Source organism: Lonchura striata, chromosome 19, assembly GCF_046129695.1.
Source record: "Lonchura striata isolate bLonStr1 chromosome 19, bLonStr1.mat, whole genome shotgun sequence".
In the NCBI taxonomy this organism is placed as follows: Eukaryota; Metazoa; Chordata; class Aves; order Passeriformes; family Estrildidae; genus Lonchura; species Lonchura striata.
In genome coordinates this window covers 3,964,433-3,981,572 of record NC_134621.1, presented here as the reverse complement: position 1 = coordinate 3,981,572, position 17,140 = coordinate 3,964,433, and the positions used below count along the sequence as shown (strand labels likewise).

Sequence of the window (17,140 nt, the reverse complement as noted above, 5' to 3'; positions counted from 1 at the left end):
TACACTGAAGCCTGGCAGGGGGCTGGGGTCTGCCAGGGGGGAACTGCCTTTTAATGGGTTCAAACACCCTGACTGCTTCTCCCTGGCCACAAGTCAAAGATAACCACAGCAAAGCATCTCTGAACCCCTAGATGTTTTGTTTCTCCAGGCTTTGTGGAGCCCTGTCTGCAGGGTGGGACCAGGGCAGGCAGAGGGGAAATCAGGAGGAAATCAAATTACTGTCAATAAGCGTGGAGAGTTTCTCCCTCGAGGGATTTACAGGCAGCTAAGAGGAGAAATGGGTGGAAAACTGAGAGATGACCTTGTCCTTCAATCTGAGCATGAGATCAAAGCCCAGCTGAAGATGGAGTGGTTCTGTCATTGATTTCTATTTGCATTTCCATCCTTCCCTCCTCTGTCAGATACTGATCTCTCATATGATTTATGGGAGGAAGCAATCCCCTCCAAATCCTCTGCAGGGAAATTGAGAGCAGCCCCCAGAAGTTCATGTGTAGAAGATCTCCGTACCCTTTTCATAGCTTTTCTACCTTGTTCAACCTTTCAGAGACTGGAGCAAGAAAATACCATAACTGATGGAAATTGGCCACAGGAAATCTATCCAAATTATGCCCAAACTGCCCTTGGCAGCAGCACTGCAGCTGCCTGAGGAAGGAGATTGTGTTCAAACACAGCCCTCAGAGCGGGCTGTAACTTCCTTCACATCTCGGAAGGTTCACAGACCCTCAGAAAAGCCACCACATCCTGGTGACCTCGGGGATGCTCTGCCTTATCCTGCAGCTCCCGGTGAAGGTTCCGTGCTGGAGCTCTGTGGGACATGGTCGCCCTCTAAAGGGAAGAGCTGAAAAAATTCGATTAATTCCCATACAGGCAAAGTTACAGAGAACGAGGAAAGCGTGGGCATGGGCGAGGTGATGGCTCTCCCTCTCCACCCTGAGTCTTTGTTCTGACTCCAAGACATCCTTGGAAACGTTATCCGTGCTCTGCAAACATGAATTATTACATCAAATAGACTGTACACTTAGCTCATGCTGTTCTCTTGAGTTTTAATTGTTGAGTCCATTCATTATTTGGTACCTGGCAGAGCTTACCCTTTTATAGGCACACACAGGCTCTGTGGGCTGAGCAGCTTCCACCCAAAAATCAAGATAGTGTCAAATCCCTCAGCACATCCAAGTTACATCTTCTCTCCTTCTGAACATGGCTTAAATGGGATTTTAGTTGTATTTTTAAATACAACCTCCCTTGGGGCCTTGAAGGACTAAATTCTAGTTGAATTAGATGGGTTATATTTGCTTATTTAAGAGGCTGAAAGCAGCCAGGCAGATCACCAGCCAAATCTTCATGGAGAAAAGGCTGCTTCAACGAAGGCTGTGTTAATTAGTGCTGTTCTCTGCCATCACCTGCCTTCCTACCAGGCCAAACACTGATTCCACAGGCTCCTGTGGGCCAGGGAGACTCTTGTGCCTCATGTCAGAGCCCAGGGCTCTCTGCAGGCAGCTCTTCCCAGCCAGGACAGCTTTTGGGGCTCCTGCATCCCGGCAGGCACAGAGGGCTGGGGAGCACCACAGCCAGCTGCTGCTGTTGGAAGCAGCACCTTGGTATCTCTCTACAGCTTTCTTACACTTTTTTTTTAAATTATTTTTAAGCCTCCTGCAGCCTTTTTAAAAGAAACTTTAAGAAACAGCACGGGCCGTTCTGGAGAGCGAAGGCAACGTGGGAATTTGGCAACTGTTCATGAGCACATCTCTGATCCAAACACCCCAGGAGACCAAAAATCCTGCGGTCCCCAGACATTCCAGGGGTGGCATTGGGTTGGCATTGGCACTCAGACTTGGCTGCTTTCCATTCCTGGTTTGTTTGCTTTCCATTCCCACTCACTCGAGCTCTTTACCACGAGGATGGATAAGCCTTTGGGGCAAGAAAGTAGACATCAGCAGTTCTTATGCTTCTTCTCCTTGTTTCCACTTTGTTAATGTTCACAAAGACTTTATATACAAGCTAAATATAATTCTCCATTGCTTCATATATAAGTTATAATTTTATTTATAGTTTCATATAAAAGCTAAATAGGATCCTGTGGATTTCACGACAGGTTTTAACAGCAAAGGACAATCACAGCACATCCTGGAAGCATCGCACATTCAAAGCGTGGCACATACATTTACTAACTAATCTCTGACTAATTCCTTATTTCTAGCTGATTAGCCCCTTCCTCCATGAGCTAATGCATGTTCAGCCTCTTGAAGCATTCGGCCTACTAAGAACAATTATACGTGTTTCCCTAACGAACAGGGTACATGAAGAATTAATAAATAATTAGTAAATACCATTAAAGAGTGGGGTGAGGGGAGAGGGAGCACTCTTTACTCCTGAGGGACGGGACTACACTTCCCGTCATCCCCCGCGCTCCTCAGGGGCCGGACTACAGTTCCCATGCGCCCTCACGGAACAGGACTACAGTTCCCATGAGCCCCCGCGGCCGCCCCGCTCCTCGCGCTTTCTGCGACAGCATGGCGGCCGAGCTGCGTGTGGTGAGTGGGCCTGGCCGCTATCCGCCGCCATCCGCGGGCACGGCGGCCTCAAGGGGCGCAGGAACGGCCGGGCGGTGTGCGGGGAACTCCCGTGCGCTGCCGGGACCGCCCGCAGGGCTGCGGTGAGGGCTGCACGGGGAGGCGTGATGGTGACCCCGCCGCCCGCCATGGTGGATGCAGAGAGCAAGGCCGGGGGCTCCGGGCCTGCCTGAGGCGCTGCGGCAGGAGCCGCGGGCTGGCCCGAGCCCTGCTCAGCGTTTAATGGGCAGCGGGTGCGGCGGGGTCGGGGCTGTCTCCCAGCACCCCGGTCCCCATCCCAGCGGGCCGGGCAGCCACGTGTGCCCGCAGGCCCGGGCTGCCCGGGTGAGGAGCGCCACAGCCACCAGGGCAAGAACAGATTTGCGATTCGGGGCGGTCCTCTGCTCTTCAGCTGTTCTGGAAGCTGAGCTAGTGATGATAAAAGTTATCCCTGTCTGAATTTGATCTTTCCTCTGTGGAAGCGGAACTCTGAGGCTCAGTGTTAGAGACGCAAAGGTAAAGGAATGATTTGTTACCTGAACTAACTGTTCCCTTTCTCGGTTTCAGAGCATGACACCGTGTCAAGAAGGGGTGAAAACACTCCCCTGGCTGGGGAGCTGATTGACCCACAGTGCACCTTCACAATGGTGAGAAACAGCAGCATCTGCCTTGGCATAGTCTGGGGTTCTTTTTCCTCCTCTTGAGGGGTTATGGAAAAAAAACTCACTCTGCTGTCTCCAATTATACCCTCCTGCATTCCTGGGGCTCCTGGGAGGGGATGTAAAAGCCCAATGGCTTGATGAATGTAATTAAGCCAATAAAGGCTGTAGCTTTGTCATGCTGCCACCCGAGTGTGCTACCCTTTGCTGCCACTGAGCACAAGCTGAAAAGCAGCATGGATCGAATGGGAATTTTACTGGTGTTGGTGCCCAGCAGAGCACCTGCTTGTCAGTGATGAGCCAGAATAGAAGGATTAGAGGTAGGAGGGATTGGATGACAGACTATATTATGGAGACACTTGACACAGCTCATCTCATAACTGTGTCTGTCACAGAAATAGACCTAGTGACAGAGTAATTGCTCTGTTTGTCTGCCTGGAGGTGCTCTGGGACAGTTTCAAACTTGCATCAGGTTGCTGGGGCTGGGGAGGTGCAGCTCACCTGCCCCAGAGGGTCATCCTGTGAAGGACACGCCCTGAGGAATCTTCCACCTGAGGGGCTGTCCTACGTCTGATAAATGCATTTCTTAAGATAAACTCATAGACAAGTTATACCATGGTTGGATGTGCAGGGAAGGAGTTGGACTGGGAGGTTTCTGGAAGATGAGGAGAATGTCAGGTTGGAACAGCTTAAAAGTGTCTCAGAGCTGGTGGGGCTTTTCCCTAAGCAAGGATTCAAATAGCATCCACCTCCCAAAGTTTCTTGTCTGAATGAGACAGCCCCCTGGCAAACATGCTCCTCTGTGTCTTGAGGGACAGGTTTCTGCTCTGTTAAGTTTGTGAGACAAAAGTTGCCTGACTTCAAATGCAGAATTTCTGTCTAATTCTTGCTTTGTTATCCAGTGCTGGGTTTTTTTTTTTTCAGGAGAGGTGAGGAAAAGATGACCAACTTTACTTAAAGTGCTTTTGCTAACAGTGTTCTTTGCATTCAGGAGGAAATGGTCCTGCAGAATCCTGGGGCTGCTGTTGCCCAAAGACAGCTTTGGCCAGAGGGCAGCTGCTGTTGGGCTTCAGGCTGGTAAGAGAATTAAATTCTTTAGTATTGTGTGTTGTTTGTCTTTAATTCATTAATTACATGCCAAGCCTGTAGGCACATTGAGTCACCTGGTGAGCCTAATCTCTGAAGGTTTACCAGGAAAAATCCCAGGAGAACAGCTGGGTATGTGTGCCATGTGTGGTTTTGGGGAACGTGAGGGGTGGGACAGACACTGAGCCTGTGATGTGCTGTTATCCCTGTCTGACACTCAGCTTGAGGAGGAAAATGTCCACTGAGGCTCAGGTACTTCCCTTAGTGGGTGCAAAGAGTCCACAGGTGTGAGTGGCACCAGCGTGACAGAATGTGTCCCCTTGTCCTGCCACCCTGTGCTGTGTGACAGCAGCCAGTGCAGTCCAGGCACAGACGCAGCTGCAGAGCTGCTGTTGTCATAGCACAGTTTATTTAGAGCTGCAAAGAGCTTTCAAGTTCCTTGTGCAAACAGTGACAGGTTGAAGGGCAGATAAGGAATGCGTTCTTTCTTTTCCTTGATGTACAGTCACTGAACACACAGGCTGGAACAGCACTTTGTCTTGGGCAGCTGACAGCTGCCTTCTGCTAAATGATTTTATGCTTTATTGAGCAGAATTTGGTTTTGTTTGCAGAAGGTCAATAACAGTTTCTGACAGGCCGGCAGAGCTGGTGACAGGGAGTGTCGTCAGGATTGTGAAAGGGGAGGGAATGGCACCACAAATCAGGCACATTGGCTGCTCTGACAGCACAGCTGTCTCCCAGGCAGGATCAGGCACTGGGACAAGCACCTGAAGCTTTTGGCTTCTAAGGTGCAACAGAGAAAACAAAGTGGAGAGGCAGCCTGGTGATAAATGGGAAAAAAAGCTACTTGGTGCTTTGAGATCAGAAGGACAGGAATTGCTTCAGAATTGACTTTTTTAGGACAACTGTTACAGCCTTGCTTTGTTGTTTCTCACAGATCTAGAAGATTGCTCTGGATGGGATGTCACAAATGACTGCTGATATGTCCTGTGAAATGGCCACCTCTGTGTAGGCACAGGCTCCTCCTCACTGCTCAGTGCTTGCTGCAGCCACACCATGGGTAAGGGACCACTAAAATCAAAAAGAATTTGGGTACTAGTGCCATTGGCCTGGGTGGGAGCAAGGTTTTGTCTCCTGAGACCTGTACTCCAGATTAAATAGTGCAAATCAGGAACTTTTCAGCTGCTCTGATACTGGTTTTTTTTTTTTTCACCAGGACCTGATCAACAGTTGCCTGGAAGAAAAAGTGGTTCCCTGCTTTCTTTTGTTCCAGAATAAAATAAATTGTGGAAAATCTTACGAGTCAAAGTTGGGTTTTATTTGGTTATTTCTGTAAAGGTTGGAGTCCATGCTCTTAAAGGTGTTTTCTAACTCTAATGATTCTAATTCTTCTTGGACAGAAATGGTTTTGTGCAGGTATGAAGGATTTTGGATTAAAACTCTTCCTGAAATGGCAGTTGTGAGCTTACCCTTCATAGCAAACCTGATAACACAAAGACTTCAGTGTCTGCAGATTCTGTCCCAGAAATAATTCATGGGAACAGTGTGACAGAACTAACTTATGGCTGAGGTCTGGTGCCATATGGTTCTTGTGGTGTGCTTGGGAGTACAGCCATGACTAAGTCCTTAAAATGGACTTAACTCCAGCTCCAGGCTCCACCCTTGGCTGGGAACATCCCTTTTTGAGAGAGGAAAGCAAGGTGCACGTTGTGGTTCCCAATGTTTCGTTCCTGATGTGCCTGTGAACTGGATTATTCCAGCAGGGGGATTGCAGCACCATCCTGCTCATCGTGCCCTGAGTGTCAGGGTGCTGCTGATGTCACCTGGCCACAGCTGGTTTGAGGAGGTTTCAGAGTGTCTTGGCCAGGAGATGTGAGGATCAGGTTCATTCGTGTCACAAAAGGTTTTGCTGAGTGTTTGGGAACACAAAACAGGCCTGACAGGCTGCAGTGGTACCAGTGTAGGGTGGCTCTGGTGGGAACAAAGGTTAGTTTGAGACCTGGGAACACAAGATGGGCCCCAAGCTAGAGATTATATCTGGAACAGGCTTGGAACCTAACCTGTGTCTGAACCAGCTCGAAGCAGCCTGCTGAGAGCTTCAGGGGGTTTGGAGGCTCCCTGGCTCAGGGCCAGGGTATCTTTTGCCATCTCTGTACACCAGCCTCACACAGTAAATAGCATTCCAAGTGGAAAAAGGGCTGTGCGCAGAGCTGAGTCTTCAGTCTCCATGATTTAGACTGGTTTCCATCCCTGTCTGCCTCTGGAGCTGTTCCCCAGTTGAAGTCTTTACTCCCTGTTACTGCTTCTCTGCTGTGGGGGGAGGGTCTCACCCCACCCAGTTCATCAAAACAACAGAAACATATTAAAGAAAACAATCATTCAACATTTATGTAATTACACAAAGTGGGAAAGTGTCTTGGGTTACACTGCTCTGTCTCCAGCCCCACCAGCTGGGGAAGCCTCCCCCAGTCCCTGAGCAGTGCTGGTGTATGAGGGACGCTGAAGGGTTCAGGATCCTCCCTCCCTTGGGGTTTAGGGAAGGAAATTAAAGAGTGACCACACCTTGACCCACCTGGTGTGGGGCTGCCTCTCAGAGGCACCAGAGTCCCTGTGCAAGGAAAGGCTGACAGAGCCAGTGCCACACACGTGGCTGAGGCCAGGGTCACCTCTGGGCTGCTCAGAGCCTGGACATGTTCCTGGAGTCCCGGCTGACCTGCCTTGACCCTCCTTGTCGCTGATGGCTTTTGAGCCCCTTCCTTGCCAGAAAACACCAGACCTCAAGAAGGGGACAGTGACTGTGTCTGTCCTTCTGTCTGTGCCACGGACCAGGGAGGCAAACGGATCCTTCTGGAATGTGGCACACATCCACACAGCTGGCTGGGGCTGGGACTTTCTGCTGTCTTTCTGGAGAGAGGTGTTCCCCAGACATATCACCTCTTGTCACCCGAGCTCCAGTGCGAGGATTTCTCCTGCCTGCTGTTGTCCCACCATGGTGATGAGCATTTAAGGTGAAGAGCATTTTCCAGCATCACCCTGCCCCTTCTGTTCTCTGCTGCTGCCCCAAAGCCACATCCATGGGGCTGGCAGGGCCATGGCTGCCCCAAAGGCCACCTTCAATCGTGCTGATCCCCGAGGAAAGCAACATTCCTCCACCAGCTTCAGCCTCCCCGTTATCCTCACATCACTGCTGGCTGTGGTGCAGCAAGCCTGCTCCGTGGGCTGGCTGGCCAGCTGGGAAGAGCCCTCAGGAGGGAGAAGGTGACCCTCAGGAGAAAGAAGAGCCACGAGAGTCCTTGGACTTGGCCCTGTGGGCAGCGTCCCGGCCTCAGCGCTGGTAGAGGGTGATGATCCCTGCGCGGTGCAGGCTCCTCCACAGCGCTGCCTCCAGCATCATGTCGTGGTTGGCATAAAACACCAGAGGTTTCTTCTCCACCTCGTAGTAGTGGTCTGAGAACTGCTCGTAGTTGGCCGTGATGAACCCGTAGGCACTGACCTGTGGGGAAGAAGGTGGGGCAGCCAGGAAGGGTCAAGGCTTCACTTGGATGGTCCATCACCACCAGCACTCCCTTCAGGGACAGGGGACATGTAGGACAGCCACCAGGATACACTAGAACCCCACAGCAGCCAAAGGGGGCATTCCCTTCTCCCCAGGGGAACAGCCAAAGGGGGGATTCCCTTCTCCCCAGGGGAACGGCCAAAGGGGGGATTCCCTTCTCCCCAGGGGAACGGCCAAAGGGGGGATTCCCTTCTCCCCAGGGGAACGGCCAAAGGGGGGATTCCCTTCTCCCCAGGGGAACGGCCAAAGGGGGGATTCCCTTCTCCCCAGGGGAACGGCCAAAGGGGGGATTCCCTTCTCCCCACACCCCCTTACCTGGTCGCAGGTGTGGAGTGCGGTCAGGAGCATGAGGGCGCCGGTGCTGGGCATGTACAGGGAGCTGAACTGGGTGTTGAGGAGCTCTGACCGCAGGAACCTGACGGGACACGCTGGCTGTGGGGCTGGCACAGCCCTGAAGCCCCCAGCCCCACACCCCCCCAGCCCTCTCCAGTGACACCAGTAAGGCAGGAGCGCTCAGTGAAACACAGGGCTCAGGTGGGTTCTCTGATGGCTGCTCTCATTTGCTCAGAGGTTGGTAAAAGGCACCTCTCTGCTCTTTGGAGCCACCCCAACCTGGGCACCTGCTTTCATGAAAGGCAGGAAAAGACCATCCTGCTGGGACCTACCTTTGCTCCTGTTAGACTGGGGCAAAATATAATTTGTTTTGGGGAATGGGAGCAAGGTGAGCACAGGGATGTAGGAGGGGATGTGAGCTGTGCTGCATTGAATAGGAATGGCAGGGCAGACAAGCCTCTGCCTTGTGTGCAAACAGCAGGGCAGGGCTGGTTCCAGTGTCTGGGGGAGACTGGGACTGCACTTTGATGCTGGGCAGCTACTGGTCTGTACTGGAACGAGCAGAGAGGGGAGGGAGGTGGTCTGAGCCCAGCCCAGAGCAGAGCCAGGCAGCAGCCACAGTGCTCATCACCCTCACCTCGCTGTCAGGTACTGCAAGAAATCAGGATGCAGCAGCTTGAACTTCTCTGCAGATGCCTCCAGTCCGAAATACTTCTGTGGGCTGTAGCAAGGCAAGGAGAAGGGCAGAACTTTGTCATGGAGCTCCTTGGGGGTTTATCCCAGGAGGGACAGCTGTAGGGTGAGGACACCTGCATCACTAGGGGTGCTGGGGGGATCTTGGGGAGCTACTCACTCGTCCCCCTTGTCCGAGCCCTCGGGCACTGGGCTGCCCTGGATGGCCGATTTCAGCATGAGGTAGTCACGGATATCCGAGGGGATGAAGATGTACCTCAGGTCCTGCAGCAGGGACACAGACAGGACATTTGGAGGGGGGTTTAGGGACACGGCCCACGCTTGCAGGCAAGGACTGAGGGCTCCCGAGATGGGGAGAAAGTCTCAGAAGCAAGCCCAGCTTGAAAGGAGAATTTGATTCAAATCCCCAACAAGCCCTCGGGTCTCACCTTGCCCTGGGGGACCTGGGTGAAGCCATACTCCTCATAGGAGATGAGGGAGTTCTTCATGGTGTTCACCGTGAAGCCGTAGAAGGAGACCTTGGTGCCAACATCCTCCTCAAAACCCTTGATCACGGCCCCATTGAGCCTGCAGGAAAAGCAGAGAGCTCATGTCCAGGGCCGGCATCTCCCAGCTGCCACGGCCCCATCCTGCCTGGGATTCACCCTCACCTGAAGACCAGGTGGTGGCTGTCGATGGCCTTGCCCTGCCGCGAGCCGTTGAGGATGCCACCGTTGCCCACCACGGCGCAGCGGACACAGCCCCCGGAGAAGGCGGCCCTGTCGAAGAGGTGCCGGTTGGCCGAGGCGTTGAGGAGCTGGAGGGTGCTGCCCACCACTGGAACGGAGCAGGATGCCACCGGTCAGCCAGGGAAAAGGTGTGTGCCAACCCACGTGAGCACAGCCAGGAGCAGCACACAAGAAAACTCACACCCACCCCGGTGCAGGGGAGAGGTCTGCAGGTGGCATATGGCGGCACCAGATAAGCCCTCCTCTCCCAGCTTGGTGTCACATCCTCGTATCTCTTATCTCCCCACGCTCCTAACCCTGCCACGGTGACCACCCAAGGCTGTGCAAGGCACAGGGATGCATCCAGATATCTCCAGCCTGCAGATGCTGCTGCCTGTGCTGGCCACATCCCCTCCTGATAATGTCTCTGCAACTGCCACTGGCTCTCTCCAGCTCACCACTCCCAGCACTTCCCAGCCCAGGGACTGAAGCTGGCAACTGCCAGGGAAAACAGAGAGTGGGTTTGGGGTGGGAAGGGAAACAATCTCCATGCACAACAATGGAGCTGCTTGTCTGAGCTCATCCGGCCCCACTCAATAATCAGGGACACACTGGAGCTTTTATTCAGGGAAAATGTCACAAGATGCAGCAAGAGCCGCACCCTGTGCCCTGGGAGGTGGGGTGGGAAGAGATCAACATTCCTGGCTCCTTTAGGGCTCCTGGCCTGGCCCACATCTCCAATCCCTTCTTCTGGGCTCCCCATCCCCTCAAGCTGCCCCACATCCCAGCGGGGTCTGTACCTGTGAGGGACAAGCCTTGCCAGCCATAGGGGACATGTCGTGTCTTCAGCCTGTTCCAGGTCTCCAGGGTGAAGTGCTGGTCCCACATCAGCACGGGGGTGTTGAAGCGGAAGATCTCCCGAAATTTGGGGTCCGCCTTTGCTCTGGCCATTACAGAGTGGAGGCAGGGGCTGGGCTGGGAGGGAGGAAGGAGGATCCCTGAATAGTCTGCAGCCTGGGGCTGCCTTGCCTGTGACACCCCCACCCCTCAGCAGGCACCAAGGTGAGAACAAACCCAGGGACAGAAATGCTCCTTGTCCATCACACGTTCTGCTGGGTCACCCAGGCAGGGCACTGCCTCGTGCCTTGGTTTTGTGCTGCAGAAGAGCCTTTGGCACCCAGCTCAGCGGGGCTGGCAGAACCAGGGCTTACACAGGCACCTGAGGGCATGAAAAATCCAGCACCTTCAGGTGTGGGCAGCCCTTTAAAGGGCTCTGCTCTATGAGAACAGAGCAGTAACAGCTCCCCTCACGGCCTGGGTCCATCCCCATGAGTCTTCATGCACTGCTGGCCCAGGAGTCACGGGGTTGGATGGGGTGGTGATGCTGGCTCCAGCCTCCACACAGGGGAATGGCAGCAGGGAGGCCTGGGGAGAATCACTTGTGTGGATGGACAAGGTTGCTCCTCTGCAAACCCCTTCCAGAGGATGCTGCTCCTCCTCAGCCTCCCCACGCAGCCCTACAACCAACAAACACCAGCATGGAGGGGCACCATGGACATGACTGTGCTGTGCTAATGCTTACCTGCTTTCTGCTGGGCTCCGGCTCCTCCAGCTCGGCAGAGGGCTTGAAGGAATTCCCACTGGGATGGGGGAAACAAATGGCAGAGTTAAAAATCCACTGTTTGGGAACTGGGGATGCCCACAGTGGGCAGGGGCCTCCCAGTTCTTGCCAGGATGGCTGAGCATCTTCCCTCCTTACCTCTCCAAGCTGCCTCCAAGAGCCCAGCTGCGGCTGCTGGCTCCCTGTGGTGTCCCTGAGGGAGCCAGGACCAGTGGCCCCGGCTGCAGCAAGCTGGGAGAAGACAAGTGAGGGCTCAGCTGAGGTGACACTGAGCACCCTGACATCCCCCCACCTGTGAGAGCTACAGGACAGCACCACGACCCCTCCATTTCTCTCCTCTTCACTGCTGCCTGTGCCCACCCACACCATCTGCAAGTGGAGAGACAAGGATTTGCAAAATTCAGGGTTTGTGCAGCCACCAACTCCTGGTGGCTCCAGGACTCCCAAATACCAAAAACAACACCCAGCCCAGCCTGCAGCTTTGGGGGAATCCTGGTGAGACCTCCCTGGCTCTTCCCACCATCCCACCCCTCCTGAGTCCAAAGGGAACTGGGCTGGAATAAACTGGACAGGCCAGCAGGACACATTTAGTTGTTCTACTGGAGCAGCAATCAGCAGCTGGGGTCTGGAGGTTCTTGGGGTGCATGGGACACCCTCTCCCATGGGGGCGGCTGAGGCATGCCCCGATCCTTCCTTAGTAACCAGGGCTGCCCACCCTGAAGAACTTGGGGTGCCCTGAGCCCCACGGGGCCAGGCTGTGCTGACCCAGCCCTGGGGGGGCACCGGGGCTGGGGGTGGGCAGGCGAGCAGGAGGTGGGAGCCCACCGGAGGGGAACAGGGAACCATTCATCCCCACACAGAAAGGCCCTTCAGAGCCCCCAGCCCCGCCGCCAGCCCGGGCGGCAGGTGCTGCGGCCAGAAGCGGGGCATTGTGGAGGAGACAAGGGCTCCTTGTTACAGGATCTCTGCCTGGGAGCCTGGGGACAGGTAAAAGCAGGTGGGGAACGGAGCCTCACCCCCCCTTGGCCCTGCTGGCACGAGGTGTGCTGGCACAGGAGCACAGCGGGAGTTGGGTTTCTGTCCCTGCCACAGCCCCTGCCAGCTCCAGCAGCACCCACAGCCCTGCCCAGGAGCAGATCCAAACCCATCTGCCACCCAAAGCCTGCTCCGTGCCACTCTGGAGGCATGGCATGACATGGAGGGGGTCAGCCCAGCACCCTGCCTGGGGTCTGGAACCCAGCTGTGCGTGGAAAGGCAGCGCCAAGCAGGTTTTGTTCCCAGCACCATCCCAGCTCTGGGCAGGGGATGCTGAGGGTGCAGCAGGCTGAGCCCTAGCACTGGAGCAGGGCAGCTTTTAAATCAAGCCTGTGTGTCCTGCCTTGTGTCTCCTGGGAAGTCAGGCTCCCAGCAGGAGCAGAGCCCTGCAGAGCCCCCACCACTCAAACAGCCCAGGGGTCAGCACAGCACAGCTCACCCCTGACGCTCATCCTGAGACCACCTGAGCAGGCAGAGAGAGGAGGGAGGGAAAATGCTCCAGAGGGTCCACCAAGATGGGACTGAGCAATCCCAGAGAGTCACAGAGCTGCAGCTTTCTGCAGGGCCTTTCTGCTGTTATCCTGCATCATCCAACTAATCCCAGCCTGAGCAAACTCGTCCATTCCCTTGTCTTGCAGGGGGCAGTGCAGGGTCTGCTCACAGCAAGGGCAAGGCCATCAGAGGCTGTACCAGACCTGGTGGTTGCACTGGAAGCTGCTCTTTCAACCCTGGTACAGACAGCACATCAACCAGAGCAAAGCTGTCCCCCACAAGTGTCCCACAGCTCTGGATCCGAGTGGGCTCAGCCCCAGTGAGCTGCCCTGGGGTGCAGGGAGTGCCCAGCCCCTCTTGCTGCCTTTATCTCACAGTGCAGGAGATCCCCTTGCCTCAGCAGCAGAGCTTATCAACACCTCCACCACCCAAGGGATAGACCAGGGACTGGGGAAACCTCCCTGCTCCAACCCCCGAGCTGGCTCCTGCAATGCACTGAAGCCCCTGGGTTGGCCACCCACCCATTTTCTGGCCACGGAGGTGCACAGCCCTCACCAAACCCTGAGGCTGTCACCCTCACCCACCATTTCCAGGCTTGAGCTGCATCCAAGCAGCCTCACCCAGCCCCACCACCTCCCCAGCCCTCCCCACCAGGTTCACAACAAGCCCCAGCTGCACATCTCTGCCCACCCAGTCCCTCCCCAGCTCTCCAAGCTCTCCCGCTCATGTTTCTCCCCTTTCCCATCCCCAGCTCACCCAGTGCCTGCAGCACAAGGCAGAGCCCTGGGCAGGGGCAGTGGCAGGGTGCTGCACTACTTTCTGAGCTGCCAGGATCTGTGGGAGCCCCAGGGGGCTCAGCCTGGCCGTGCCCAGGATGGAGGGAGGTTGGAGGGAGGCTCAGCCTGGCTCCTGCCAACCTCCCAGGGGAGCTGGGCCCCAACCCCACCCATGGCCGGACACAGTGGGTGGCACCTGCTCATCGTTTCTTCCAGGCTTTGTGCTGAACTGATAAATCAGTGCCAGCACCTCCCTGCACTCGCTTGCCAGCTGTGGCTGCTGGAGCCAGCTCTCCAGCGTTGCTGCTGCCCAAACCCTGCTGGGAAGGGCGTGGGGCCGCTGGCCCCCCAGCAGCCAGCATCTCGGCGGCACGATGGGGAGCCAAGCGCTTTGACGTCACCTGCCAGGATGTGGGGAAGCACACACACACCACTCGTGCTGCTTGGTTGACTCAGAAGATGGCAATCCTGCCCAGGACCACAGATGCACAATGGGGCTGCGGGAAGGAGTGGCTGTGGCTGCCCGGGCACCGGCGGTGGCAGCAGAGGCAGCCAAGCCTGGGTGCACTCCCTCACCATCGTGACATTCACAAATGTGACGTTTCTGGTCCAAGGCCATCCCTCGTTTCCGGAAGATAACGCTGTGTGTGAGTGTTGTGAGCACACACTCCAGCCTTATCTTCAGCAAATACTCCCAGGGCCCCACAGAAACATTTGAGGGAGCCAAAACAGCAACAAGGACCCGCTCTTGCTGTGTCTCACTGTGAAGGGCTGAGCTCCAGCAGCATCTTTTCCTGGTGCAGAGCAGGAGTGGCACAGCGAGGCTGGGCAGAGCTCTGTGCTCATCCCATCTGCCCTAAGAATAAAGCCACGAGTGCAGCCAGCAGATCACCAGTGGGCTTTGGGAGAGATGGATGAGCAGGGAGTGGGACAGGGCTGTGCTCAGCTGAACCCCAGGGGATTTCACTCCCTCCATCCCATCTCTGTGGGGAACAGAGCATTTTCACACTTCCATGGGGCCACCAGCTTTGTGTGGAACTGCAGGGGGACTTGGCACTGCTGTGGGGATCAGGTCCTGGGGTGACCTGGTGCTGGCCGCAGTCACCATCCATCAGAGATCAGCTTCCTCCTGATCCACTTCGTCCCCCTGTACCCCACTGCTCACACAAACCTCCTGCTGAAACGGAGTCACCTGCACCCACAGGTGAGGACTCTGCTCCTCCTGTCCAGGAAATGAGTGCTCTGCACCTCAGCCCTGTGAAGTGGCCAGCCCAGATGCAGCTCTGCACTCAGCTGGCAGGGCAGCAGCAGTTCCTCCAGGGACACAGCTCTGTTGGGATGAGCAGCACTCACGCAGTGCCATGTTGGTAAAGTCAGGGAATCAAAGCAGAGAGCACTCTGCTTTGGGTTTAGCTCTAGGGGTTGAATCAAAGCCAAGAGGAGAGTCCAGGAGGGCTCTGGAGCACAGGTCAGCTCTGTGTTACCTCCCCCTGGACCCCTCTCTGGGGCTGGACAAGCTGTCCCATCAGTCAGGGCTGGAGCCTGGCCTGGCTTTCCAAGGAAGGTGACCTGGAGCTGCTGCAGGTCCAGGCAGGGTTAGCCCGATACGTGGTGGGGGGAGCTGCTCCCTGCTTCCATCCCATGGGTTTTCTCCACACCCTGCTCTTGCTGGGCCATAGACCCTGTCAGGGCACGGCTGCTTTCCATTCCCAGCTCCAGCATGGGCTATGGGTGTGTCCTGCTGCCCCCATGGGCCCCAGTTTCCCCTTTCGTGGACATCAAGCTCTTTGTGGGAGCTGCTCACACCCAGCTGTGACTGCCCCGAGCAGTTTTTGGTAACGCTGCCGCTGGTATCACTGCACACCCGGCACGGCGAGGGTGGAAAGAGCCAACAGCCAGCCCGGGCTGCTGCAGATAGTCCTGACCCACCAGCCCGGCAGGAGAGGGGACCCCTGCCTATGGCACGGTGGGATCGGGCAAGGAGAGCTCCCAGCTGGGGAAGAGAGAAGTTCTGAAGGCCGGGGCAGCTCAGCCGGCTGCACCCTCAGCAAATCCCGCTGCAAATCTCACCCTGCGCAGGGCCGGCTCCGGTCCCCGCAGCATCCCCGGTTCCAGCTGGGCTCTGTCACCCCCATGGCAGCCAAAAGCACCCAGGAGGAGGTGGGGGACACCCCCAGCGCACTCCTGGCCCAGCACCTGATGCTCACCTGATGCAGCTGGTCCCGCAGCCCAAGCGCTGTGCGGGCTCCTTCCCCGCCCGCTCCCCCGCACTCGGCGGGGCACCCCGGCACCCCGGCACCCCGGCACCCCGGCACCCCGGCACCCCGTCCCGCTGGGCACCGGGGAGGCTCAGGAAGGGGCTCCGGGAGCTTTGGAGGATGCGGGGAAGGCAGACAAAGGGGGAGCTGCGGATTGCTGGAGTTCGGGAAACGCTGCAGGCGAGTTGGCGAGCGTGCGGGCAGTGCGGGGATCTGAGAGCGGGGCGGCCGTGCCCTGCCCTCCGCGGGGGCCAAGCCTCCCCAGGACGGGCAGCGGGCTCCCAGCCCGCCCCAGCCCGGCCGGAGCACTGCGGGCAGCGGAGCGGCTCAGCCCAGCCTCAGCAATGGTTTCTGTGCGCTGAACCCTCGGAGGGGTTTCACCCAGTGCGGGTGGAACCCTGGGGGACCCTCCACGGCATTGGGGTCCCGCTCTGGGCAGCGCTGGGCTGGGCTGGTGGCCCCGGGCAGGAGCCGATGCCCAGGACAACTCAGAGCGGGGGCAGAGCCTGCTGCCAGCCTGTTTCCCAAACCGGCCGGGGGCAGAGATCACCAGCCCTAAAGGGCGCACACCGGCACCCCGATTTCCCCTCGCCATCCCAGCGCACGGGATTTACAGATCCCTGCCTCCCACCCCTCTCCCATCCCCGTCCCCCTTACCTGGCTATGATCCTCTGGCTGGTGGGCGCCTCCACCGTGGCGTGGTAGTGACTGTAGAGGAGCAGGGAGGATGTTAAACCTGCCAGGAGCAGCAGGCAAAGCCTTTTCCAGTGCGGGGACCCCATCCTGGGCAATGCAGCCACTGGAGCCGTGCAGGGAGCGGCAGCGTGGCAGCCAGCCCCGGGCACACAAACTTCTGCTCTGCCCCGGCTGGGGGCTGGCTCCGTCCTGCCCCGGGTGCCCGGCTGCACTTTGGAGCCGGCTGGGATATTCCTCCGGAGCGGTGGGAGGGAGGGTGTAAGCCGGAGGGAGGAGGCACCAGGCTGACTGGTTCAGACTTGCTGCGAAAAAAAGCACTTTTGAGCTGCCTTTTTTTCCTCCGAGCTGGGGATTAAACATTTACCCAGACCAGAAGGGAACTGATGTTTTCTTTTTTTTCTTTTTTTTTTCTTTTTTTTTTTTTTTTCAACCTCCTTTTCATTCCACCACCGCACGGTTCATAAGCAGGATTCCCCTTTTTTGTAACTTTCTTGTCCGACACAAACACGTGCGTGTTTGGGCTGCAGCCACACGGACGCCCGGCGGTCCCACGGTGCCACCCCCGAGCATGTCCGCGGGCTCCTGCCGCGGATATTCTTATTCTTATTCTTATTCTTATTCTTATTCTTATTCTTATTCTTATTCTTATTCTTATTCTTATTCTTTATTCTTATTCTTA

At 56.3% G+C, this 17,140-nt stretch overlaps 1 protein-coding gene, 1 long non-coding RNA gene and 1 other non-coding gene across 3 annotated transcripts; 2 read left to right on the top strand and 1 right to left on the bottom strand.

Annotated features, from left to right (window-relative positions):
* The first annotated feature begins 2,496 nt into the window (after positions 1 to 2,496).
* On the top strand, positions 2,497 to 5,602 carry LOC110479618 (uncharacterized). The gene is made up of 5 exons (XR_002466960.3): positions 2,497 to 2,531; positions 3,117 to 3,196; positions 4,200 to 4,285; positions 5,232 to 5,354; positions 5,511 to 5,602. It is a non-coding gene; the product is annotated as an uncharacterized LOC110479618 (long non-coding RNA).
* On the top strand, positions 2,974 to 3,049 carry LOC116184285 (small nucleolar RNA R38). Its single transcript, XR_004149048.1, has one exon. It is a non-coding gene; the product is annotated as a small nucleolar RNA R38 (small nucleolar RNA).
* ST6GALNAC2 (ST6 N-acetylgalactosaminide alpha-2,6-sialyltransferase 2) lies at positions 5,591 to 16,706 on the bottom strand. Its single transcript, XM_021547006.3, has 10 exons — positions 16,423 to 16,706; positions 11,343 to 11,435; positions 11,166 to 11,223; positions 10,384 to 10,558; positions 9,527 to 9,692; positions 9,305 to 9,443; positions 9,037 to 9,140; positions 8,821 to 8,904; positions 8,166 to 8,265; positions 5,591 to 7,787 (listed from the first exon to the last, which is right to left on the bottom strand). The coding sequence occupies exons 1-10, from the start codon at positions 16,545 to 16,547 to the stop codon at positions 7,620 to 7,622; spliced, it is 1,212 nt and encodes a 403-aa protein (XP_021402681.2). The 5' UTR covers positions 16,548 to 16,706; the 3' UTR covers positions 5,591 to 7,619.
* Between the last annotated feature and the right edge of the window lie 434 nt (positions 16,707 to 17,140).